Consider the following 27,116-nt stretch of genomic DNA (forward strand, 5'->3'; position numbering starts at 1 on the left):
GATCTCCGTGTTGTCGAACTGGAGATCGTGCGGGGGTTTTCCAAGGGATATTTGTTATCCGATGGAAAACTCAGTTACCCGTGTTAGTGTTGCATATATGTGAACATACATGAATGTGTATGCATGTGGGTGTGCAGTATATGAAAGTATGTATGAATATGTTTGCACTAAATAAATTATGTATTGGAGTGGCCGTGTTTGCAGTATAAAAATATTTAGCAACATCTTAAAATGAAGGAAGGTCGTGCTGAAGCTGTCACGTGCACGTATTACTTAAAACTAGATACAATATGTTTTTATTATTGAGTGAAAATTTGTTTGCTGATCACGTCCATTAAAATATCTGCCAACAATTAGGGTGCAAAGGCAAGAGCCATCACCACTACAGAACAAAAATAACTGCATAGTAGAAAAACTATTTGAAATTGAATTAATAACAAAAATGGAGAGAAATAAACTTACAACAACCACAGCATTGCCACCCAGAATCTATGGCCTCCCGAAGATCCATAAAGAAGGAATCCCATTAAGGCCAATCTGTTCAGCCATTGGATCGCCCTCATACGGACTTTGCAAATATATGGCGGAAATATTAAAAAACGTAACGGCAAGTTCGACATATAACGTAAAAACTACACTGGAGTTCAAGGAAAGGGTGAACAACACTTACGTATTTGACGACGAGAAACTTATTTCCTTCGACGTCGTATCACTCTTTCCTAGCATACCTATACATCTGGCTCTTGACACAATACAAGAAAAATGGGAAATAATTAAAGAATATACCAAGATACCGAAACAGCTGTTCATGGGAATATTAAAATTTTGCATTCAAGAGAGCAGATATTTCAAGTTTAAGGATACCATATATACACAATTGAAAGGAATGCCTATGGGAGCACCAACATCTCCAATTATAGCAGATATTATTATGGAAAAACTTTTAATAATAGTATTGAAAAATTACGCTACAAACCAAGGTTACTTACAAAATATGTCGACGACCTCTTCGCCATAGTACGTGAGAATGAGGTACAAAACACTGGACACACTTAACAATTTTGATAAGAGTATACAATTTACTTTAGAAATAGAAAATGATGGAAAATTAGCTTATCTGGACTCCGAAATAAATAGACGTGGAAATCAACTTAAATTAAAGTGGTATAAAAAACCCACAGATTCAGGACGAATAATAAATTTTAATTCAAAGTGTACAAATGCGTGGTGGCAACGGCGCGCACCCACGTATTTGTTAAAGATTAGGTTAGGCGAAAAAAAGGAAGAAAATAAAAACACCAAAAAGGGTTTCGTATTAATACAAGGGAATTCACAGTGTTTTTTATTCAAGATGTGTAAATACAACAAGTGTTAAGGAAATTTATTAACAGATGTTGTGAGAATGAAAATGTTAAAGATATTTTCGGAAATTATTTTATGAATTTGACAACTTACGTGAACGGGCGATTACGTGTTCCTTTGCTGGCTGCTGGATCAAAAGAGGACGAGACTCTTTTCCACATGAGCCGGTGAACCCACGATACAGCCACTTCGTTGGGTTTCCCGGCAACAAAGTTTCTGTACCACGGGCTCACAGCGGTAAACATCTAAGATACATACGTACTACCACTCACACATGCCTGTGTGTATAGTTATCACAAGAATATGCGGGTGGTAGTAACGAAGAAAATAAACAAAAAAAGTTATGTTACGAGGGGGGGGGGGGGGGGGGGGGGGGGGGAGATATATTTAGGCCTGTGGCCTAAACATACCGGCCCCCTTGCCGTAAGCAACAAAGAAAAAAAATGAAAAGGAAAGAAAGGAATGACACGTGATCGCACGTCCAGTAAGGCGTTATGTCGATGTGCAGATGCGGACTGCAAGCACTGCACGTCGCACGATGGACTTCGTGTCTCGTGTCCTGTGAAGAAAAAGAAAAGATGTTATTAAATACACGTACGTGGTTTTAAATCCCGTGCTGTAATTACTTATTTTTATGAAACAACTCCTATTTTTGGCAGGCTCCTGAGACTACCAGCCCGAATACGGTTGGTTGGGTCAGGAGACCGCCAACTGTTGTTGCTGGCGTTCCGCTCACCATCAGTTCGGCGTATAGATCAGCGCCGAGTGTAAGACGAACCGGCGATGAGCGGAGGATCTGCAAGCCGCATAAATTCGAATGGAACGGCAACCTTTGGATCCACATTGGATGGCGGACTCAACCGATAGTGGCCGTTGACCACGGCGGCTTGGGTAGTGACATGACTCGTTGACCCGAACTTGCCGCGCAGAATAAGTGTGCATTGCCCTGGTCCTTGGCGCTCTAACTGCAAATCGCGTACCAGCTCTGCATCGACGATGGTGCTGGCGGCGCAGGGATCAATGATGGCACGAACCAGATGTAGGTGCCCACGCGATTCGACGCGTACGATGGCCGTCGGCGCAATGGGCACGAAAGACCGCATGATGGGCGCTGGAGTGGCTGGGAGTAGCCGGCCGGTTCGGAAGCCTTCCGGTGTACCACGCGATAGTGCCTTTTTATCTAGGGCGTCAGAAGTGTATGGCGTTGATTTCTTTCGCCGCTGCTGTCTTCCGCGTTTGGATGACTCGGTCGGGCCTCCTTGGAGTCCGATGTCGCGGTGCCGCCAGTTGTCTCGGTCATTTCGACGTTTATTTGCTCTCGACGCGCTTCTCTCATGCTGTAACAGCGGCCGGAAACTGCGCATGCCATGGTTGACCGTTGACGGTCTTGTTGTCTCTGTTTTGCCTTTTTCTTCCTCCGCCTTTGCTCTCTCCTCCTCCATTTCTTCTTCTTCCACCTGCTGAGCCCAGGACTTTGTCGGCCTCATCAGGTGGATTGACAACGTGTCATCGGACGGGTTGTCATCGCCAATGGTTGTTGCATCATCGCGTTCAGAAAGACGCTCATCTAGATGGAGCGTGGTGTGGTGCTTTTGCTGGCACCGTTCGCAGCGATATTTGCTATTGCACTTGTCCACGCGATGAAAGGGCGACAGACAATTCGGACAGTATTTTTGCAGCAGCACGGCCCGCAACCTCTCCTCCGGGGATTTTTTCCTGTATTCGGCACAGAGCCGGAGACTATGGTCCCTGCCGCAGAGCTGGCACGCGACGTCGAAACGCTTTGCGCCTCCCTCTGCCTTGGCCAATAAGGTTTGGTAACGGGTCATGATCTGAAAGAATATTGGTATCATTGATCATGCCCAAATTGAGGTTGGCGGAATGTTGTTTGGGTGGCGTAAGCCAAAAAAAAATATTATCTCTCATATATTTTCGCAAGAGAAAAAAAACATTTATTGAAATAAAAAATTAAAGGCCATAAGTAAATACTTATGGGCGCAAAAAAAAAAAAAACGGATTTAGCACGCATCCATGCGATGTGGCTGGTGCTTTAGCGCCTCTAGTACAACCCTGCAAAAACGCTCTCGTCACTCCACGTCATTTGACTAGTCATTTTACGGTCATAGGTTATATTCCTAGTCACATTTGCATGGGCGTGATTAGGTTTGTGACCAAATTTTTTGTAGGGATTTTATAATTTATTTTATGTCGGTAGATGTCGCCGAAGTAGTCCTAAAGATTTATTTTTGGTTTGTGGTGAACTTTGTTTTCACGACAAGTGGCCTGCCACCACACGGAACGGTTCGAAACCTGGCTGAAAAGTTATTACAGAGTTGCACTTCCACCATTCAACATTATTTTTGACGTGTATTGTCGATAATGTTGAATTAGGTATTTTAAATCTCGACCAAATGAATGATTGTCCGAGATATGTAATACGCGACATGTGTGGCGTGTTGTGCTCGATATGTCGTGCGGCAAGCAATGCCTGACGTGTAGTACGTGACGTGGAGTGCGGCGTGTAGTGCATGACGTGTAGTGCGCGAGATGCTTGCGCATGAGGCCTAACGTTTGTCTTGCAATAATAATTGACAGTCAGACACTAAATGTAGAGATTTTGACGTTTTCTACAATTTCTCACTTCCTGAATGAAAAAAAAATGTCATTCATATAAAACACGCGGTGAGAACGGCTTCCGTAGTGTGGTAACAAAAGAAGTTGCAACTGTGGTGAAAATTTTCGGGAAGAAAACTTTTAATTTCACTTTCGCTGGGAGTATTTCCGTTTTTTGGAGCAGAAAATATTAAATTGAACAAAGCGAGAGTTACTCGCCGTAATAGTTATATTCATAATTGACAGTTAAGTGTTGGATTGTAGAAATGCCATTTTAAAATTGCCCAGAAAACGGAGAAGTTTGGCGTTAGATTCTGCGAGTGCTGCCTCACAAGTTGGTGGAAAAAGGAAACCAATAATTTTGTACAAAAAAATGTAATATGTAAGCATTTGAGTTGGGAAAGGGAAAAGGTGTAGTGAATTAAAGTTTCTGAATACTGCCTCGCTAATATTTTCTTAAACTTCTTGAAAAGTAAAAGCATCAAGCGATCAGTGGTGTTTAGCGTTTACTTTGGCGATATCTCCAGCGTAGTGTTAATGTGCATTGTTTTTTGCGAGTCAAAAATTGCCGATTCCGAAGTGCTTTCCATCTGCTATCTGCAATTTTGGCAACTAGATGAACGCGCTGCCCTTATTGAAGGATTTGCAGGAGTCGTCACGGGGCCAACTTTAGCTCAACATATTTACTTAAATATTTGAGAAATTTACTTCCATAATTCATGCCAGCCAGAATGGGAAATTATGAAAGCGACGGTAAGAGATCAATACCATGCGCCGGTTGTATGGCGGCTATAAAATGGATACCAGTCATATTCATAGCAGCGGTTATTGCGTGGTCCTACTATGCTTATGTGGTGCAGTTATGTCTGCTTTCTATTGAAAACACATTTGAGCAAATTGTTTTTCTCATCTTTTATCATATAATATGTATACTCTTCTTTTGGTCCTATTGGAATACCATATTTACTCCAGTCGGTACAGTGCCATCGAATTGGCGCATACCCGAAGCTGACATAGAATATATTTTCCATGCGGATACACAAGACCAGCAGAAACGGATTTTAGAAAATTTTGCTAAAGCGCTGCCAGTTACAAATCGCACGCTAAATGGCTCGGTGCGTTTTTGTGAAAAATGTAAAATAATCAAACCAGATCGTGCGCATCATTGCAGCGTTTGTGGCGCTTGTGTACTCAAAATGGATCATCATTGTCCGTGGGTGAATAATTGTGTTAACTTTACTAATTACAAATATTTTGTACTTTTTTTGGGCTATGCGTTACTTTATTGTTTGTATGTGGCCTTAACATCGCTGGAATATTTTATACGTTTTTGGCGGGGCGATTTGAATGGTGGCATGGGACGATTTCACATACTGTTCCTGTTCTTTGTATCACTTATGTTTGCTATAAGTTTGGTGAGCCTTTTCGGTTATCATATATACTTGACGCTTATGAATCGCACAACGTTGGAGGCTTTTCGTGCGCCAATTTTCCGTATTGGTGGTCCTACTCTATATCGGTGTGTTTGTAATGGTCGCCTTAATGGTGTTTGATACCCAGAACATTGCGGAGAAATGTCGCGCAGGCAATCGTGACTTAGTATAGCATGCATTGGATTTGTTCTTTGACGTTTTGAGCATGATCAGGCGTTTATTAATTATTCTAACGCAAAGGTGGAACTCCAGGTAAGTTAAAGTTTGACAATGATTTAAATGATGCACAAGGTGGACTTGAGGTTACGTCTGCTCGTTCGTCGTTTGGCACAATCATTCAGGATCTCAGTCAGTATAGGAATAACGCTGATTTTTTTTTTTCATTTTAGAAGCCAAAAGTGGATTGAAACGCCCCGGGCACTTTTTATCAACTACTAACACCTGACTGGGTAAGTGAGACAAATGAGGGTAGGGGTATACATATATGAAATTTCATGTATAGTTGTATGAAAGCGTCAAATTCAAAGCTCCGGCTAAAGAGGTAACATTTTACACGGTTGTTGCACATAATGTTATGGATATAACGCTTTCGTCAAAATACATTTATCTCAACTAAGATAATGTGTGCTAGGATCCTTCATAGTTCTTTAATACTGAAATATTTTGTGTAGTTTTGAATTAAAAAGCAATGAAATTTAGTTTATGCACCGCAACGTTTTTTGATTCTCTCATGGAATGATTAGGTGGTAATTGAAAATTGCCGGAAATCCGATATGATTTACTTTGTAATTAAAATTTGTTAAGTTGTGGGAGTGAGAATCGGAATACAAATGTGTGTACCTACAATAAATAACTATTAAAAACACAAATGTGCAACCGTGTAACGACAATTGCACTTCCTAAATTCTGGTGCATTTGAGAACTTTTGATGTTGTGACCAAGTGATTACGAATCTAGTATCTATAGGGAGAGACTGCATAGACCAATATAGACTGTTGTCCCGTCATATGTGGTGATCTTTCCATGGGTATGCCTATTAGTAGTAGAAATATCAGAAAAATCAGTTTATGAATACCCGATATATACTGAACTGAATAACTGCTTAGCCAACTTTTTAATTTTGTGATGAATTTATTAACCATGCCACGATCTTTTGGTGTGGCTGGACATAGGTTTTATGAAAAGCACGGACATTAAGGAATCGCGCACTTGCGTAAACCTAAGGCCATACTAAACCTAAACCAATTCATCGTTCAACGTCAAAAGCTCGGCCAGTAAACCGATTCACATAAAAATGTCACTAGCAAATAGTAGATATGCTATAACGAAATATGAGTACATTTGAGCATGTTAACTTATTCCTTTCTTATGTTCGGAACATTCACCTCCGCTAAGAATTTGGGCAATGGGAACACTTCCATTAATACTTAACGTAAAGGAGCTTTCAGAAATTTCAGATTCAAAATTTGAATACTCCCTGTGTAGCAGGACGGCACAAAAGCTTAACCCTTCTGTCGCCCTATCTCAGAATGCCTTTCATTGACTCCATCTTATGTCAAAATGCATTGAACTTATGCTCACATAGGGGGGTTTTGAAACAAAATTTGATATAGTGTATTTTTGGATAAAATTCCAAACCAACATAGCTTTTATCAATTCACGAAATATTTACTAGTAGCTATTGGTTCCATTTCTAAATTGCCAAGGAATGCTTGACATGTTTCTAAAACGATTTGCCAGGGATTCAATTTGATTAGTTCCCTATTTGGTATGAAACCAAATTTCGATATTTTCGTGTTGGGTATGAGTTGTTATTAGAGGTGTTATGATAAATTCTGGGTGTGATGTATTTACGGGATAGAGATTCAATTGCAAAAGTAATAAGTTTTCGTTTCGTCTCTGATGGTATGAGTGTGTCCGAGTTAACGACACGTTCGATGACAGTTTGCTCTGGCAGCTTTTGATTGTTTGTAATCATACACCATGGTTCGTTTTTGTTTTGATTACAATTTTCAAAGAATGCTGTCTGGGGTAAAATGTTGTGGAAAAAAAATGTAATACTTTTTGGGGCTGTTGACAAATGTTCGTTATTTAAGCTAATGTTTCTTTGACAAGAGGACAAGTTAATTTATTTGTAATTATTCCCGTGAGAAATTCGATTGTTTCCAGCTATTTATTTGGAATTTTATGCAAACCCTTTGAGTTTTCAGATTTTAACGACGAATCTCATATATATTGCAATTTACCTTTCCAGTTCATTCTTAAAAGTAGGATATGATAGGAAAACAGAAGGTGGATATTGTTAGGAGAATTCGCAGTGGAATTTCTAGGGTTTGAGGAAGTGGAATATTGTGCGGTTTATTTTCTCATTTTCTTAATTTTCCACTTTATTTATATTTGAATATTTTTTTGAGTCGCTGATTATTCTGGTGACGATATGAATAAATTTCTTTGATGATTTAACTGCTAATTTAATTTCGGATTCTGTGGCAGATAGTGAATCTGCGTTAGGGTATGTTGGCCTTGTTCAGGGGAATGAGAGCAGGGTTATCGGTGTGTTGGCCTGGTTCGGGATGAGCGAGAGCTGGGTTATTTGGAATAAAGGGACAGGGACTATTAAAGTTCATTTTCCTTGTCGTTGGGCGGAAGTAGTACCAATTTCGCGATTGGTCTCGTAATTTGTCCCTTCATTGTATGAACGTCAACAACACGTACACGGTTATCGGAACCTGGGTGTGTGTTGACGACTTTCCCCATTTTCCACTCGTTCGGTTGTAGGTTATCCTCCTTGATGACGACTAGGTCCCCGGGTTTTAAGTTGGATTGTGGATGTTTCCATTTATACCTTTTCTGGATATCGGTGAGATATTCCGATTTCCATCTTTTGCAAAAGGTCTGATGAAGGGCTTTCATCTTTTGCCATCGGTTTACAATGGAGGCAGGGTTTTCACTACAGTCGAGTTCAGGTGGAGCTAAAAGATGCCCACCTACGAGAGAATGGCCTGGAGTAAGCGGCTCCAGGTCGGAAGGGTCGTTGGATGAGGGACTTAGAGGTCTCGAGTTGAGGCAAGCCTCAATTCGACAAGAGGGTTGTAAACTCTTCGAGAGTATATTTATGATCGGACGCGATCTTTTTAAAGTGGGTCTTAAAACTTTTTACCCCCGCTTCCCACAAACCTCCCATGTGAGGAGCGCTTGGCGGTATAAAATGCCATTCTATAATGTGATGGCTATATTTAGTCAACGTTCCGTCCCTTGCTTCACGCAGAAATGCTTTAAACTCGGATCGTAAAGATCGAGAAGCTCCGACAAAGTTAGTACCATTGTCGGAGTAAACATTTTTCGGACAGCCTCGTCTGGATACGAATCTGGCGAAGGCAGCTAGGAAGGACCCGGTACTAAGATCGTTTGTCGCTTCTAGATGAATGGCTTTCGGCGAAAAGCAGACAAACAGGCAAACGTATCCTTTCGAAATTCGACATCCCCTCCCTCTGTAGCATTTTATATCGAATGGTCCCGCGAAATCTACCCCGGTGTTGGTGAAGGCCCTAGAAAAGGTGGTGCGCTCCTTCGGAAGGATCCCCATAAGTTGCGTTTGTGTCCGCTTCCTGTAAATAGTGCAGACTTTGCAGTTGTGGATAACCGACCTTATCATTATTTTAACACGTGGGATCCAGTACTGAGTGCGGATATGACGTAGCATCAGCTGGTTCCCTCCATGCAGGGTGGTCTCATGAGAGGATTGGACTATAAGTCTGGATAACCTGCAAGTGTAAGGAAGAATAATGGGATGACTTTCATTATGGGACATGTCTTTCGATGCCCCTGTCCGCCCCCAGTTCGAATGATGCCTTCTTCATCTATATATGGGTTCAGGGGTAAAATCTCACTCTTCCCATTTATAAGTTTTCCTGACTTCAAATTTGCGTACTCTTCTTGATAATGTTGCCTCTGGCATATTGTTATCAATCTTCGTGTTGTTTTTTCTATTTCGTCAGGAGCTATCGAATGAGAATCCCTTTTAAAGGAGGCTTTAGTTGTTGGGTGCGTATTCTGGAAAACCCGAAGAATATAGGATATAACCCGCAAGGCCCTTGGTAAATCGGAAAACCTATCTAGAATATCAAAGTTATTTTTGACCGAAGTTGTATGAACTTTCACCCTCTTTTCTTCGATATTCGTGTTGTAATCTTCTTCTTGTGTTGGCCAATTTTCGTTGTCTTCTTGTAACCAAGAAGGTCCCTGCCACCACAAAGAATTGTCGATTAGATCCGAAGCGAGGAGGCCTCTGCTCGCCAAATCTGCAGGGTTTGACGCAGAGTCTACATGCCGCCATACTTTGTCTCCAACTTTGTCGATAATTTTCGGTATTCGATGTGCCACAAACGTTGACCACGAACATGGTGGTTTTCGGATCCATGCCAGTACTATCGTCGAATCTGTCCAAAGGGTTACTTTAATATTGGAAAGTTGCATATTTTCTATGGCCGAATCTATCATTTCTGCAAGTAGGACTGCGCCGCAGAGTTCCAGTCGTGGCAATGATATAGTTTTGACCGGGGCTACTCTCGTCTTGGCCATCAGCAAGTTGGTGAAGACTTGATCCTTCGTTTGTACCCTAAGGAAGACAGTGGCGGCATATGCTTTTTCCGAGGCATCGCTGAATCCATGTATTTCGACATTGTCCTTCAATGTGTAGTGAACCCACCGCGGTATGCGTATATCGTTGATCTTTTCGTAGTCAGTCATGAATAATTGCCACCGATGTAGAGTAGTTTCAGACACATCTTCATCCCAGCCTGTCCCTTCCAACCAAATATTTTGCATTATTATTTTGGCTACAATTACGACTGGTGCCAGCCAGCCAAGAGGGTCGAAAAGTTTTGCGATCGCAGAAAGTATTGACCTTTTTGTTACGGCATGGTTATTGTCAAAGGGTTTCGCTGTGAAGTAGAAGTAGTCCAAATGGGCGTTCCACCTGATACCGAGTGCTTTTACCATGCTGGTGTCTTCAAACTCAAGAAAATCCTCGCTTAATAGGTGTTGCTTCGGTATACCCTGTAGAATTTTCTTGCAGTTGGACGTCCATTTTCGCAATGGGAAACCTGCCGATTGCAATGCCGATGATATTTCGTCCCTTGCCTTGATTGTAATTTCGATGTTGTGTCCACCGGCGAGTACGTCATCAACGTACATGCAATTTCGCAGTATATCTGCTGCCATTGGATGCGATGTCTCCACGTCATCAGCTAGTTGGTGCAGCGTTCGGATCGCAAGATACGGAGCACAATTAACCCCAAAGGTTACCGTTTTCAATTCATAAATGTTAATTGGGTTTTTGGGGCATTTGCGAAATATGATTCGCTGATATTTTGTTTGGTCTTCATTGACCCATATTTGGCGATACATTTTCTCTATGTCGCTGTTAAATACGTATTTGAACAGCCGCCAACGTAGTATAAGGATTGTCAGGTCGGATTGGAGAATCGGACCTGGATATAAGGCATCGTTAAGACTTTTGCCATTAGTGGTAGGACAAGATGCATTAAATACGACTCTGACTTTTGTCGTTGTACTTCCCTCCTTTATAACAGCATGGTGAGGTAGGAAGTAACAGTCATTTGAGTCTGGCGAAATATTGCCTATTTGTTTCATGTGCCCTAAAGTTTCATATTCGGATACAACTCTATTGTATTCCGTTTGAAGGACTGGGTTTTTCGCAAGTCGTATCTCGTTGCGATAGAATTGAGAGCACGCACTTCTTAATGAGGGGCCTAAGTTAAACTCTTTCCTAAAGGGTAACGAGACTACGTATTTGCCATCATTGTTCCGAACTGTTGTGGATTTGTATAGCTCCTCGCAGTAAGTGTCATCGTTATTGATGCTCCTCTTCTTTGGAATTTCCTCTATCTCCCAGAAAGCCGCCAGTTGTTTGTCTAACGTGACCTCGTTAAAATATGAAACTAGGGTTTTATTTGTATCAACCGCATCTGTCCGGCCTGTCAAAATCCAGCCGAACACCGTTTCCTGTGCTATTAATGTGTTTAGCACATCTTTCCTAATGCCGCATAACATAATTTTGGGGTATATGTCTCCGCCCAGAATTAGATCGACTGGCTCATTGACAAAGAATCGTTTGTCAGCCAGTACTAAGTCAGGGAATGCTTGCCTAGTCATTGCGTTTATTTGGCAAGTTGAAAGATTCACTGTCAATTGTGGTAAAACCATCATGATCGTTTTGATATTGATTAATGGGTCGGTTGGTGACCGCAGTTTTATGTTGCACGCTTCTTTTACTTGTGCAGACATTGTATTATTGATGGCCGAAACTTGGGCATGCAAGTGTTTGGATGGCAGATTAATTCTGCGCTTTAGTTTCTCGGTAATGAATGAACATTCCGATCCCGAGTCTGTTAGGGCTCTCGCCGAATAGTCAACACCATTAAAATGAATATTGACCTGAGCTGTCCCTAGTAAAACCCCTTTATTTGTATTTGCGAAACATGAGTTCACATTATTAATCGGAGCATTTTCCCTTTCAGCATTGCGTCGTATTTGAGCTTCCCGTGAGGTAGATGCAGATGATCCGATAGTGTCTGAAGTATTGGTTGGTTTTGGCTGATTCGAAATATGAAGCAGCGTATGAAGTCTTAAATGACATGTGGCACAGTTCATTTGGCTGGTGCACTTTGTCACCGAATGGCCAGCAGAAAGGCAGTTTATACACCCACGGCTGCTCTTAATTTGTTCAAACCGTTTATTGGGTGTTAAACGTAAGAACTTTTCACACTTTGAAATTCGATGTGCAGGACTTTTGCACATCTTACACGTAGGTTTGGCTACACTTGCACTTGCCTGATAGGAACCTAATTTTTTAGCCGATGTATCTGTTGTCGAACGAGATACTTGTGGCTTTGAGGTTTTGGAAGCTGTATCCCCTCTCAGATCAGTCACGGTTTCTAAGGTTTGGAAACGATTGGATAATAATCTATCCATATCAGCCCATTTTGAAATTTCCGTTTTGTTTTCAATTGTTTGTTCCCAGAGTGCCAGTGTGGTTTCTGGCAGTTTTGTGGAACATAGATATGTTATAATTGCATCCCAGTTTGATATGTCTATGTGATGACATTGGAGCGCCGAGATGCAATTATTTATTTCACGTTGCAGTTTCTTTATGGAGCTACCGCATTCACTCTCAACTGCTTTCAAACTAAAAAGAATTTTTAATTGGGCGTTTACTAAGATACGTTTATTTTCGTATCTGTCACAAAGATTTTTCCACGCTGTTTCGAAAGGGTCTTTCGTTAAAGGACATCGCCCAACTATCTCTTTGGCCTCACCTTGAGTCTTTTGGTTTAAATAATATAATTTTTCTACTGCTTCTAGGTTTTTGTTACGTATATATATAGCAGTGAACATGTCTCTAAATGAAGGCCAAGAAAGGTAATCTCCCTTGAAAACGTCCGTATCACACGGTGGCAGGCGCACGCGATATTCCCTGTCTCCTGAGCTTTCTTCTTTCTTTTCGGCTTTCTCAAGTTTTTCCGAAAGTTCAGCCATCGCTGCCTGGCACTTGAGGAAGCTGAAGTATGCAATTTTGTGCTTCTTTTTGATGGCCGACAGCTCTTTTGCCTCCAGTTCTGAGGAGCTCAAGAGTTCCTCATATGTCTGCTTCGCCTTCTCCCATAGCGATTTCAACTCCTCCTTTTGGACTAAGAGGGTGTGTTTTGTATGGTCTGAAGGGGACATATCATGATAGTCATTTTCAAACTCAGTCACTGCCTCTGCTTGGCGTATATAGGTATCCATTATATGAAAATTTATTGAAATATTAATTGATTTATTGCCTTTGCAGAGAGTATTGAGTGAAAATGAACTGAAACGAAGGACTGTGTTTGAGAGAGATCTCTCGAGGAAGTGGCCTCGAAGCTTGCGAGAAAGCTAGGAATTAATTTAAAGAATGTGCAATTTTCGTGGTGGCAACGGCGCGCACCCACGTAATTATTCAAAGAATGCTCTAATGCAGATGTGCCAATCACTTGTGTAAGCCAATAAGTAATGGCTAGTGAAGAAAGTGGTGTTAGTGAAAAAATAAAGAAATGTATGAACGTTCGTTATGGACTTTTTGGTAATTTAACCAAGGACTGTGATCTTTTGTATCACAAAAAATTAGATCAGTCAAAACTGATTTGTGTATTGCCGCAAAATAAATAATAAATCAATTTTAAAAAATTGAACAAGGAATAAGCGTTTTTGGCCACCCAAACAACAACAACAATATGTGTAGTTTTAAAAATAAGTGCACTTTGCACTGAAACAACAAAATAAATTGCAGTAATGCCCGTGTAAATAAGTGCAAGTGATTTTTATGTGGAAGAAAATTGTATTTAATTAAATGTGCGCCTAAATAAATTGACAGGTTTCTGAATAAGTAACCTTAACAAATCGAATTTTTGGGCAGTGGATTAAATGAATTTTTTCAGATAAATCCTGCAGAGGTGAAAATAGAAAAGTGACGCAAATCTTTGAGGTTATGTTAACCTGGTAGGGGATTGTTCCGGATAGTCACAAGGCGTGTTGCACAAACTTTAAATATCTGCGTTAAGCGCCTTTTTCTATTTTTGCACGAAAAAAAAAAATCACTTGCACTGTTTGATATAATCACTTTGTAATTTGTTATTTTAATTTGTGAAATTTTATTAAATGTGAAATTAAAGAAAACCCTACCTAGCACGGAATATTTTTAAACCACGTACCTTTCAATAAATTGCCGATCCGGATTAGTAGATTGACTTTTTGTGGATTGTTGGTGTTGTTGATGTTGTTTGGAGGTTGGATGTCGCTCAAATCTGTTTGTGTGTGCCAATTGCTGAAGATTATTATCACGATCGTAAATGTGTGTTTGGTGGATCTGCTTCCTATTAATTGCCTAGGGAGTGGAGTGGACTGTAGCTATAGTTAATTGGCTCTTCTTACCAGATGTTGTGAAAATGAAAATGTTAAAGATATTTTCGGAAATTATTTTATGAATTTGACAACTTACGTGAACGGGCGATTACGTGTTCCTTTGCTGGCTGCTGGATCAAAAGAGGACGAGACTCTTTTCGACATGAGCCGATGAACCCACGATACAGCCACTTCGTTGGGTTTCCCGGCAACAAAGTTGCTGTACCACGGGCTCACAGCGGTAAACATCTAAGATACATACGTACTACCACTCACACATGCCTGTGTGTAAAGTTATCACAAGAATATGCGGGTGGTAGTAACGAAGAAAATAAACAAAGAAAGTTATGTTACGAGGGGGGGGGGGGGGGGGGGAGATATATTTAGGCCTGTGGCCTAAACATACCGGCCCCCTTGCCGTAAGCAACAAAGAAAAAAAATGAAAAGGAAAAAAGGAATGACACGTGATCGCACGTCCAGTAAGGCGTTATGTCGATGTGCAGATGCGGACTGCAAGCACTGCACGTCGCACGATGGACTTCGTGTCTCGTGTCCTGTGAAGAAAAAGAAAAGATGTTATTAAATACACGTACGTGGTTTTAAATCCCGTGTTGTAATTACTTATTTTTATGAAACAACTCCTATTTTTGGCAGGCTCCTGAGACTACCAGCCCGAATACGGTTGGTTGGGTCAGGAGACCGCCAACTGTTGTTGCTGGCGGTCCGCTCACCATCAGTTCGGCGTATAGATCAGCGCCGAGTGTAAGACGAACTGGCGATGAGCGGTAGAACTGAGGATCTGCAAGCCGCATAAATTCGAATGGAACGGCAACCTTTGGATCCACATTGGATGGCGGACTCAACCGATAGTGGCCGTTGACCACGGCGGCTTGGGTAGTGACATGAGTCGTTGACCCGAACTTGCCGCGCAGAATAAGTGTGCATTGCCCTGGTCCTTGGCGCTCTAACTGCAAATCGCGTACCAGCTCTGCATCGACGATGGTGCTGGCGGCGCAGGGATCAATGATGGCACGAACCAGATGTAGGTGCCCACGCGATTCGACGCGTACGATGGCCGTCGGCGCAATGGGCACGAAAGACCGCATGATGGGCGCTGGAGTGGCTGGGAGTAGCCGGCCGGTTCGGAAGCCTTCCGGTGTACCACGCGATAGTGCCTTTTTATCTAGGGCGTCAGAAGTGTATGGCGTTGATTTCGCCGCTGCTGTCTTCCGCGTTTGGATGACTCGGTCGGGCCTCCTTGGAGTCCGATGTCGCGGTGCCGCCAGTTGTCTCGGTCATTTCGACGTTTATTTGCTCTCGACGCGCTTCTCTCATGCTGTAACAGCGGCAGGAAACTGCGCATGCCATGGTTGACCGTTGACGGTCTTGTTGTCTCTGTTTTGCCTTTTTCTTCCTCCGCCTTTGCTCTCTCCTCCTCCATTTCTTCTTCTTCCACCTGCTGAGCCCAGGACTTTGTCGGCCCCATCAGGTGGATTGACAACGTGTCATCGGACGGGTTGTCATCGCCAATGGTTGTTGCATCATCGCGTTCAGAAAGACGCTCATCTAGATGGAGCGTGGTGTGGTGCTTTTGCTGGCACCGTTTGCAGCGATATTTGCTATTGCACTTGTCCACGCGATGAAAGGGCGACAGACAATTCGGACAGTATTTGTGCAGCAGCACGGCCCGCAACCTCTCCTCCGGGGATTTTTTCCTGTATTCGGCACAGAGCCGGAGACTATGGTCCCTGCCGCAGAGCTGGCACGCGACATCGAAACGCTTTGCGCCTCCCTCTGCCTTGGCCAATAAGGTTTGGTAACGGGTCATGATCTGAAAGAATATTGGTATCATTGATCATGCCCAAATTGAGGTTGGCGGAATGTTGTTTGGGTGGCGTAAGCCAAAAAAAAATATTATCTCTCATATATTTTCGCAAGAGAAAACAAACATTTTATTGAAATAAAAAATTAAAGGCCATAAGTAAATACTTATGCGCGCAAAAAAAAAAAAAAAAACGAAGAAAAAACGGATTTAGCACGCATCCATGCGATGTGGCTGGTGCTTTAGCGCCTCTAGTACAACCCTGCAAAAACGCTCTCGTCACTCCACGTCATTTGACTAGTCATTTTACGGTCATAGGTTATATTCCTAGTCACATTTGCATGGGCGTGATTAGGTTTGTGACCAAATTTTTTGTAGGGATTTTATAATTTATTTTATGTCGGTAGATGTCGCCGAAGTAGTCCTAAAGATTTATTTTTGGTTTGTGGTGAACTTTGTTTTCACGACAAGTGGCCTGCCACCACACGGAACGGTTCGAAACCTGGCTGAAAAGTTATTACAGAGTTGCACTTCCACCATTCAACATTATTTTTGACGTGTATTGTCGATAATGTTGAATTAGGTATTTTAAATCTCGACCAAATGAATGATTGTCCGAGATATGTAATACGCGACATGTGTGGCGTGTTGTGCTCGATATGTCGTGCGGCAAGCAATGCCTGACGTGTAGTACGTGACGTGGAGTGCGGCGTGTAGTGCATGACGTGTAGTGCGCGAGATGCTTGCGCATGAGGCCTAACGTTTGTCTTGCAATAATAATTGACAGTCAGACATTAAATGTAGAGATTTTGACGTTTTCTACAATTTCTCACTTCCTGAATGAAAAAAAATGTCATTCATATAAAACACGCGGTGAGAACGGCTTCCGTAGTGTGGAAACAAAAGAAGTTGCAACTGTGGTGAAAATTTTCGGGAAGAAAACTTTTAATTTCACTTTCGCTGGGAGTATTTCCGTTTTTTGGAGCAGAAAATATTAAATTGAACAAAGCGAGAGTTACTCGCCGTAATAGTTATATTCATAATTGACAGTTAAGTGTTAGATTGTAGAAATGCCATTTTAAAATTGCCCAGAAAACGGAGAAGTTTGGCGTTAGATTCTGCGAGTGCTGCCTCACAAGTTGGTAGAAAAAGGAAACGAATAATTTTGTACAAAAAAATGTAATATGTAAGCATTTGAGTTGGGAAAGGGAAAAGGTGTAGTGAATTAAAGTTTATGAATACTGCCTCGCTAATATTTGCTTAAACTTCTTGAAAAGTAAAAGCATCAAGCGATCAGTGGTGTTTAGCGCTTACTTTGGCGATATCTCTAGCGTAGTGTTAATGTGCATTGTTTTTTGCGAGTCAAAAATTGCCGATTCCGAAGTGCTTTCCATCTGCTATCTGCAATTTTGGCAACTAGATGGATTTGCAAGAGTCGTCACGGGGCCAACTTTAGCTCAACATATTTACTTAAATATTTGAGAAATTTACTTCCATAATTCATGCCAGCCAGAATGGGAAATTATGAAAGCGACGGTAAGAGATCAATACCATGCGCCGGTTGTATGGTGGCTATAAAATGGATACCAGTCATATTCATAGCAGCGGTTATTGCGTGGTCCTACTATGCTTATGTGGTGCAGTTATGTCTGCTTTCTATTGAAAACACATTTGAGCAAATTGTTTTTCTCATCTTTTATCATATAATATGTATACTCTTCTTTTGGTCCTATTGGAATACCATATTTACTCCAGTCGGTACAGTGCCATCGAATTGGCACATACCCGAAGCTGACATAGAATATATTTTCCATGCGGATACACAAGACCAGCAGAAACGAATTTTAGAAAATTTTGCTAAAGCGCTGCCAGTTACAAATCGCACGCTAAATGGCTCGGTGCGTTTTTGTGAAAAATGTAAAATAATCAAACCAGATCATGCGCATCATTGCAGCGTTTGTGGCGCTTGTGTACTCAAAATGGATCATCATTGTCCGTGGGTGAATAATTGTGTTAACTTTACTAATTACAAATATTTTGTACTTTTTTTGGGCTATGCGTTACTTTATTGTTTGTATGTGGCCTTAACATCGCTGGAATATTTTATACGTTTTTGGCGGGGCGATTTGAATGGTGGCATGGGACGATTTCACATACTGTTCCTGTTCTTTGTATCACTTATGTTTGCTATAAGTTTGGTGAGCCTTTTCGGTTATCATATATACTTGACGCTTATGAATCGCACAACGTTGGAGGCTTTTCGTGCGCCAATTTTCCGTATTGGTGGTCCTACTCTATATCGGTGTGTTTGTAATGGTCGCCTTAATGGTGTTTGATACCCAGAACATTGCGGAGAAATGTCGCGCAGGCAATCGTGACTTAGTATAGCATGCATTGGATTTGTTCTTTGACGTTTTGAGCATGATCAGGCGTTTATTAATTATTCTAACGCAAAGGTGGAACTCCAGGTAAGTTAAAGTTTGACAATGATTTAAATGATGCACAAGGTGGACTTGAGGTTACGTCTGCTCGTTCGTCGTTTGGCACAATCATTCAGGATCTCAGTCAGTATAGGAATAACGCTGATTTTTTTTTTTTCATTTTAGAAGCCAAAAGTGGATTGAAACGCCCCGGGCACTTTTTATCAACTACTAGCACCTGACTGGGTAAGTGAGACAAATGAGGGTAGGGGTATACATATATGAAATTTCATGTATAGTTGTATGAAAGCGTCAAATTCAAAGCTCCGGCTAAAGAGGTAACATTTTACACGGTTGTTGCACATAATGTTATGGATATAACGCTTTCGTCAAAATACATTTATCTCAACTAAGATAATGTGTGCTAGGATCACTCATAGTTCTTTAATACTGAAATATTTTGTGTAGTTTTGAATTAAAAAGCAATGAAATTTAGTTTATGCACCGCAACGTTTTTTGATTCTCTCATGGAATGATTAGGTGGTAATTGAAAATTGCCGGAAATCCGATATGATTTACTTTGTAATTAAAATTTGTTAAGTTGTGGGAGTTAGAATCGGAATACAAATGTGTGTACCTACAATAAATAACTATTAAAAACACAAATGTGCAACCGTGTAACGACAATTGCACTTCCTAAATTCTGGTGCATTTGAGAACTTTTGATGTTGTGACCAAGTGATTACGAATCTAGTATCTATAGGGAGAGACTGCATAGACCAATATAGACTGTTGTCCCGTCATCTGTGGTGATCTTTCCATGGGTATGCCTATTATTCGAAAAAATATTAGTAGTAGAAATATCAGAAAAATCAGTTTATGAATACCCGATATATACTGAACTGAATAACTGCTTAGCCAACTTTTTAATTTTGTGATGAATTTATTAACCATGCCACGATCTTTTGGTGTGGCTGGACATAGGTTTTATGAAAAGCACGGACATTAAGGAATCGCGCACTTGCGTAAACCTAAGGCCATATTAAACCTAAACCAATTCATCGTTCAACGTCAAAAGCTCGGCCAGTAAACCGATTCACATAAAAATGTCACTAGCAAATAGTAGATATGCTATAAAGAAATATGAGTACATTTGAGCATGTTAACTTATTCCTTTCTTATGTTCGGAACATTCACCTCCGCTAAGAATTTGGGCAATGGGAACACTTCCATTAATACTTAACGTAAAGGAGCTTTCAGAAATTTCAGATTCAAAATTTGAATACTCCCTGTGTAGCAGGACGGCACAAAAGCTTAACCCTTCTGTCGCCCTATCTCAGAATGCCTTTCATTCACTCCATCTTATGTCAAAATGCATTGAACTTATGCTCACATAGGGGGGTTTTGAAACAAAATTTGATATAGTGTATTTTTGGATAAAATTCCAAACCAACATAGCTTTTATCAATTCACGAAATATTTACTAGTAGCTATTGGTTCCATTTCTAAATTGCCAAGGAATGCTTGACATGTTTCTAAAACGATTTGCCAGGGATTCAATTTGATTAGTTCCCTATTTGGTATGAAACCAAATTTCGATATTTTCGTGTTGGGTATGAGTTGTTATTAGAGGTGTTATGATAAATTCTGGGTGTGAATTATTTACGGGATAGAGATTCAATTGCAAAAGTAATAAGTTTTTGTTCCGTCTCTGATGGTATGAGTGTGTCCGAGTTAACGACACGTTCGATGACAGTTTGCTCTGGCAGCTTTTGATTGTTTGTAATCATACACCATGGTTCGTTTTTGTTTTGATTACAATTTTCAAAGAATGCTGTCTGGGGTAAAATGTTGTGGAAAAAAAATGTAATACTTTTTGGGGCTGTTGACAAATGTTCGTTATTTAAGCCAATGTTTCTTTGACAAGAGGACAAGTTAATTTATTTGTAATTATTCCCGTGAGAAATTCGATTGTTTCCAGCTATTTATTTGGAATTTTATGCAAACCGTTTGAGTTTTCAGATTTTAACGACGAATCTCATATATATTGAAATTTACCTTTCGAGTTCATTCTTAAAAGTGGGATATGATAGGAAAACAGAAGGTGGATATTGTTAGGAGAATTCGCAGTGGAATTTCTAGGGTTTGAGGAAGTGGAATATTGTGCGGTTTATTTTCTCATTTTCTTAATTTTCCACTTTATTTATATTTGAATATTTTTTTGAGTCGCTGATTATTCTGGTGACGATATGAATAAATTTCTTTGATGATTTAACGGCTAATTTAATTTCGGATTCTGTGGCAGATAGTGAATCTGCGTTAGGGTATGTTGGCCTTGTTCAGGGGAATGAGAGCAGGGTTATCGGTGTGTTGGCCTCGTTCGGGATGAGCGAGAGCTGGGCTATTTGGAATAAAGGGACATGGACTATTAAAGTTCATTTTCCTTGTCGTTGGGCGGAAGTAGTACCAATTTCGAGATTGGTCTCGTAATTTGTCCCTTCATTGTATGAACGTCAACAACACGTACGCGGTTATCGGAACCTGGGTGTGTGTTGACGACTTTCCCCATTTTCCACTCGTTCGGTTGTAGGTTATCCTCCTTGATGACGACTAGGTCCCCGGGTTTTAAGTTGGATTGTGGATGTTTCCATTTATACCTTTTCTGGATCTCGGTGAGATATTCCGATTTCCATCTTTTGCAAAAGGTCTGATGAAGGGCTTTCATCTTTTGCCATCGGTTTACAATGGAGGCAGGGTTTTCACTACAGTCGAGTTCAGGTGGAGCTAAAAGATGCCCACCTACGAGAAAATGGCCTGGAGTAAGCGGCTCCAGGTCGGAAGGGTCGTTGGATGAGGGACTTAGAGGTCTCGAGTTGAGGCAAGCCTCAATTTGACAAGAGGGTTGTAAACTCTTCGAGAGTATATTTATGATCGGACGCGATCTTTTTAAAGTGGGTCTTAAAACTTTTTACCCCCGCTTCCCACAAACCTCCCATGTGAGGAGCGCTTGGCGGTATAAAATGCCATTCTATAATGTGATGGCTATATTTAGTCAACGTTCCGTCCCTTGCTTCACGCAGAAATGCTTTAAACTCGGATCGTAAAGATCGAGAAGCTCCGACAAAGTTAGTACCATTGTCGGAGTAAACATTTTTCGGACAGCCTCGTCTGGATACGAATCTGGCGAAGGCAGCTAGGAAGGACCCGGTACTAAGATCGTTTGTCGCTTCTAGATGAATGGCTTTCGGCGAAAAGCAGACAAACAGGCAAACGTATCCTTTCGAAATTCGACATCCCCTCCCTCTGTAGCATTTTATATCGAATGGTCCCACGAAATCTACCCCGGTGTTGGTGAAGGCCCTAGAAAAGGTGGTGCGCTCCTTCGGAAGGATCCCCATAAGTTGCGTTTGTGTCCGCTTCCTGTAAATAGTGCAGACTTTGCAGTTGTGGATAACCGACCTTATCATTATTTTAACACGTGGGATCCAGTACTGAGTGCGGATATGACGTAGCATCAGCTGGTTCCCTCCATGCAGGGTGGTCTCATGAGAGGATTGGACTATAAGTCTGGATAACCTGCAAGTGTAAGGAAGAATAATGGGATGACTTTCATTATGGGACATGTCTTTCGATGCCCCTGTCCGCCCCCCAGTTCGAATGATGCCTTCTTCATCTATATATGGGTTCAGGGGTAAAATCTCACTCTTCCCATTTATAAGTTTTCCTGACTTCAAATTTGCGTACTCTTCTTGATAATGTTGCCTCTGGCATATTGTTATCAATCTTCGTGTTGTTTTTTCTATTTCGTCAGGAGCTATCGAATGAGAATCCCTTTTAAAGGAGGCTTTAGTTGTTGGGTGCGTATTCTGGAAAAACCGAAGAATATAGGATATAACCCGCAAGGCCCTTGGTAAATCGGAAAACCTATCTAGAATATCAAAGTTATTTTTGAACGAAGTTGTATGAACTTTCACCCTCTTTTCTTCGATATTCGTGTTGTAATCTTCTTCTTGTGTTAGCCAATTTTCGTTGTCTTCTTGTAACCAAGAAGGTCCCTGCCACCACAAAGAATTGTCGATTAGATCCGAAGCGAGGAGGCCTCTGCTCGCCAAATCTGCAGGGTTTGACGCAGAGTCTACATGCCGCCATACTTTGTCTCCAACTTTGTCGATAATTTTCGGTATTCGATGTGCCACAAACGTTGACCACGAACATGGTGGTTTTCGGATCCATGCCAGTACTATCGTCGAATCTGTCCAAAGGGTTACTTTAATATTGGAAAGTTGCATATTTTCTATGGCCGAATCTATCATTTCTGCAAGTAGGACTGCGCCGCAGAGTTCCAGTCGTGGCAATGATATAGTTTTGACCGGGGCTACTCTCGTCTTGGCCATCAGCAAGTTGGTGAAGACTTGATCCTTCGTTTGTACCCTAAGGAAGACAGTGGCGGCATATGCTTTTTCCGAGGCATCGCTGAATCCATGTATTTCGACATTGTCCTTCAATGTGTAGTGAACCCACCGCGGTATGCGTATATCGTTGATCTTTTCGTAGTCAGTCATGAATAATTGCCACCGATGTAGAGTAGTTTCAGACACATCTTCATCCCAGCCTGTCCCTTCCAACCAAATATTTTACATTATTATTTTGGCTACAATTACGACTGGTGCCAGCCAGCCAAGAGGGTCGAAAAGTTTTGCGATCGCAGAAAGTATTGACCTTTTTGTTACGGCATGGTTATTGTCAAAGGGTTTCGCTGTGAAGTAGAAGTAGTCGAAATGGGCGTTCCACCTGATACCGAGTGCTTTTACCATACTGGTGTCTTCAAACTCAAGAAAATCCTCGGTTAATAGGTGTTGCTTCGGTATACCCTGTAGAATTTTCTTGCAGTTGGACGTCCATTTTCGCAATGGGAAACCTGCCGATTGCAATGCCGATGATATTTCGTCCCTTGCCTTGATTGTAATTTCGATGTTGTGTCCACCGGCGAGTACGTCATCAACGTACATGCAATTTCGCAGTATATCTGCTGCCATTGGATGCGATGTCTCCACGTCATCAGCTAGTTGGTGCAGCGTTCGAATCGCAAGATACGAAGCACAATTAACCCCAAAGGTTACCGTTTTCAATTCATAAATGTTAATTGGGTTTTTGGGGCATTTGCGAAATATGATTCGCTGATATTTTGTTTGGTCTTCATTGACCAATATTTGGCGATACATTTTCTCTATGTCGCTGTTAAATACGTATTTGAACAGCCGCCAACGTAGTATATGGATTGTCAGGTCGGATTGAAGAATCGGACCTGGATATAAGGCATCGTTAAGACTTTTGCCATTAGTGGTAGGACAAGATGCATTAAATACGACTCTGACTTTTGTCGTTGTACTTCCCTCCTTTATAACAGCATGGTGAGGTAGGAAGTAACAGTCATTTGAGTCTGGCGAAATATTGCCTATTTGTTTCATGTGCCCTAAAGTTTCATATTCGGATACAACTCTATTGTATTCCGTTTGAAGGACTGGGTTTTTCGCAAGTCGTATCTCGTTGCGATAGAATTGAGAGCACGCACTTCTTAATGAGGGGCCTAAGTTAAACTCTTTCCTAAAGGGTAGCGAGACTACGTATTTGCCATCATTGTTCCGAACTGTTGTGGATTTGTATAGCTCCTCGCAGTAAGTGTCATCGTTATTGATGCTTCTCTTCTTTGGAATTTCCTCTATCTCCCAGAAAGCCGCCAGTTGTTTGTCTAACGTGACCTCGTTAAAATATGAAACTAGGGTTTTATTTGTATCAACCGCATCTGTCCGGCCTGTCAAAATCCAGCCGAACACCGTTTCCTGTGCTATTAATGTGTTTAGCACATCTTTCCTAATGCCGCATAACATAATTTTGGGGTATATGTCTCCGCCCAGAATTAGATCGACTGGCTCATTGACAAAGAATCGTTTGTCAGCCAGTACTAAGTCAGGGAATGCTTGCCTAGTCATTGCGTTTATTTGGCAAGTTGGAAGATTCCCTGTCAATTGTGGTAAAACCAGCATGATCGTATTGATATTGATTAATGGGTCGGTTGGTGACCGCAGTTGTATGTTGCACGCTTCTTTTACTTGTGCAGACATTGTACTATTGATGCCCGAAACTTGGGCATGCAAGTGTTTGGATGGCAGATTAATTCTGCGCTTTAGTTTCTCCGTAATGAATGAACATTCCGATCCCGAGTCTATTAGGGCTCTCGCCGAATAGTCAACACCATTAAAATGAATATTGACCTGAGCTGTCCCTAGTAATACCCCTTTATTTGTATTTGCGAAACATGAGTTCACATTATTAATCGGAGCATTTTCCCTTTCAGCATTGCGTCGTATTTGAGCTTCCCGTGAGGTAGATGCAGATGATCCGATAGTGTCTGAAGTATTGGTTGGTTTTGGCTGATTCGAAATATGAAGCAGCGTATGATGTCTTAAATGACATGTGGCACAGTTCATTTGGCTGGTGCACTTTGTCACCGAATGGCCAACAGAAAGGCAGTTTATACACCCACGGCTGCTCTTAATTTGTTCAAACCGTTTATTGGGTGTTAAACGTAAGAACTTTTCACACTTTGAAATTCGATGTGCAGGACTTTTGCACATCTTACACGTAGGTTTGGCTACACTTGCACTTGCCTGATAGGAACCTAATTTTTTAGCCGATGTATCTGTTGTCGAACGAGATACTTGTGGCTTTGAGGTTTTGGAAGCTGTATCCCCTCTCAGATCAGTCACGGTTTCTAAGGTTTGGAAACGATTGGATAAGAATAATAATAATAATAATAAACCCAACGGATTAATACCCTCCAAAGCCCGCCCAACCGACACGAGGGGCGCATCCGCATGACGCACGGATTTGTTATTGTTTTTGCCGAGTTGTTGATAGGCGGAGGTTTGTTAAGCGTCGAGATCTAAAACTGCTCAGCTACAGAATAAAAATCATCAGCTGAGTATTATATACATAACAGTAGAAAATTATACATATAGTAAATTGTTAAATAAGTTAAGGATTTAGCATATAAAGATTTTTATTTTTTATTTTTATTTTTATTTTGTTACGAGTTAAGATAGGATAGGACAGTTTTCCTTATAGTAAAAAGTGAATCCGTTATATCAAATGAATTCGAGTGAGAGTTAAAATCATAACACAAACACCGGAAAGGTTCATTTAATTCGAAGTTAGTTCTACACTGCCTCAAAAGATGAGGTTTGTAATGTCTTGACGCTCGTGATGGGATATTGAAGTTTACTTCGTTCAAAAGAAAGGGGCTAGAAATTAGTCCATTCAGTAGTTTAGCCATAAATAATACTCCTAGCATTTCTCTACGGCTAGCGAGAGTTGGAAGATTGATAAGCCTTAACCGACTAGTATAAGGTGGAAGATTATATGCAGAGTCCCAATGAAAATTCCTTAAATCTATCCATATCAGCCCATTTTGAAATTTCCGTTTTGTATTCAATTTTATGTTCCCAGAGTGCCAGTGTGGTTTCTGGCAGTTTTGTGGAACATAGATATGTTATAATTGCATCCCAGTTTGATATGTCTATGTGATGACATTGGAGCGCCGAGATGCAATTATTTATTTCACGTTGCAGTTTCTTTATGGAGCTACCGCATTCACTCTCAACTGCTTTCAAACTAAAAAGAATTTTTAATTGGGCGTTTACTAAGATACGTTTATTTTCGTATCTGTCACAAAGATTTTTCCACGCTGTTTCGAAAGGGTCTTTCGTTAAAGGACATCGCCCAACTATCTCTTTGGCCTCACCTTGAGTCTTTTGGTTTAAATAATATAATTTTTCTACTGCTTCTAGGTTTTTGTTACGTATATATATAGCAGTGAACATGTCTCTAAATGAAGGCCAAGAAAGGTAATCTCCCTTGAAAACGTCCGTATCACACGGTGGCAGGCGCACGCGATATTCCCTGTCTCCTGAGCTTTCTTCTTTCTTTTCGGCTTTCTCAAGTTTTTCCGAAAGTTCAGCCATCGCTGCCTGGCACTTGAGAAAGCTGAAGTATGCAATTTTGTGCTTCTTTTTGATGGCCGACAGCTCTTTTGCCTCCAGTTCTGAGGAGCTCAAGAGTTCCTCATATGTCTGCTTCGCCTTCTCCCATAGCGATTTCAACTCCTCCTTTTGGACTAAGAGGGTGTGTTTTGTATGGTCTGAAGGGGACATATCATGATAGTCATTTTCAAACTCAGTCACTGCCTCTGCTTGGCGTATATAGGTATCCATTATATGAAAATTTATTGAAATATTAATTGATTAATTGCCTTTGCAGAGAGTATTGAGTGAAAATGAACTGAAACGAAGGACTGTGTTTGAGAGAGATCTCTCGAGGAAGTGGCCTCGAAGCTTGCGGGAAAGCTAGGAATTAATTTAAAGAATGTGCAATTTTCGTGGTGGCAACGGCGCGCACCCACGTAATTATTCAAAGAATGATCTAATGCAGATGTGCCAATGACTTGTGTAAGCCAATAAGTAA

General features: G+C 41.2%; 3 protein-coding genes and 1 long non-coding RNA gene across 7 annotated transcripts in view; 2 read left to right on the plus strand and 2 right to left on the minus strand.

Moving 5' to 3' along the window:
* The window catches only part of Cad86C (Cadherin 86C), a 2,678,031-nt gene that overhangs the window by 2,334,796 nt on the left and 316,119 nt on the right, over positions 1-27,116 (minus strand). The window lies entirely within an intron of this gene.
* On the minus strand, positions 1,792-14,307 carry LOC137237038 (uncharacterized). Its single transcript, XR_010948773.1, has 3 exons — positions 14,165-14,307; positions 1,989-3,194; positions 1,792-1,921 (listed from the first exon to the last, which is right to left on the minus strand). It is a non-coding gene; the product is annotated as an uncharacterized lncRNA (long non-coding RNA).
* Positions 4,635-5,840, plus strand: LOC137237036 (palmitoyltransferase ZDHHC15B-like). The gene is made up of 2 exons (XM_067760180.1): positions 4,635-5,660; positions 5,798-5,840. The coding sequence occupies exon 1, from the start codon at positions 4,695-4,697 to the stop codon at positions 5,526-5,528; it is 834 nt and encodes a 277-aa protein (XP_067616281.1). The 5' UTR covers positions 4,635-4,694; the 3' UTR covers positions 5,529-5,660; positions 5,798-5,840.
* LOC137237035 (palmitoyltransferase ZDHHC15B-like) overlaps positions 17,407-27,116 on the plus strand; it is a 33,880-nt gene continuing 24,170 nt past the window's right edge. The window contains exons 1-2 of the mRNA XM_067760178.1: positions 17,407-18,644; positions 18,783-18,842. Coding sequence (XP_067616279.1) covers positions 17,679-18,512 — 834 coding nt within the window. The 5' untranslated portion in view covers positions 17,407-17,678 and the 3' untranslated portion in view covers positions 18,513-18,644; positions 18,783-18,842. The remainder of the gene's footprint in view (positions 18,645-18,782; positions 18,843-27,116) is intronic.

Source organism: Eurosta solidaginis, chromosome 1, assembly GCF_040869045.1.
Source record: "Eurosta solidaginis isolate ZX-2024a chromosome 1, ASM4086904v1, whole genome shotgun sequence".
Lineage (NCBI taxonomy): Eukaryota > Metazoa > Arthropoda > Insecta > Diptera > Tephritidae > Eurosta > Eurosta solidaginis.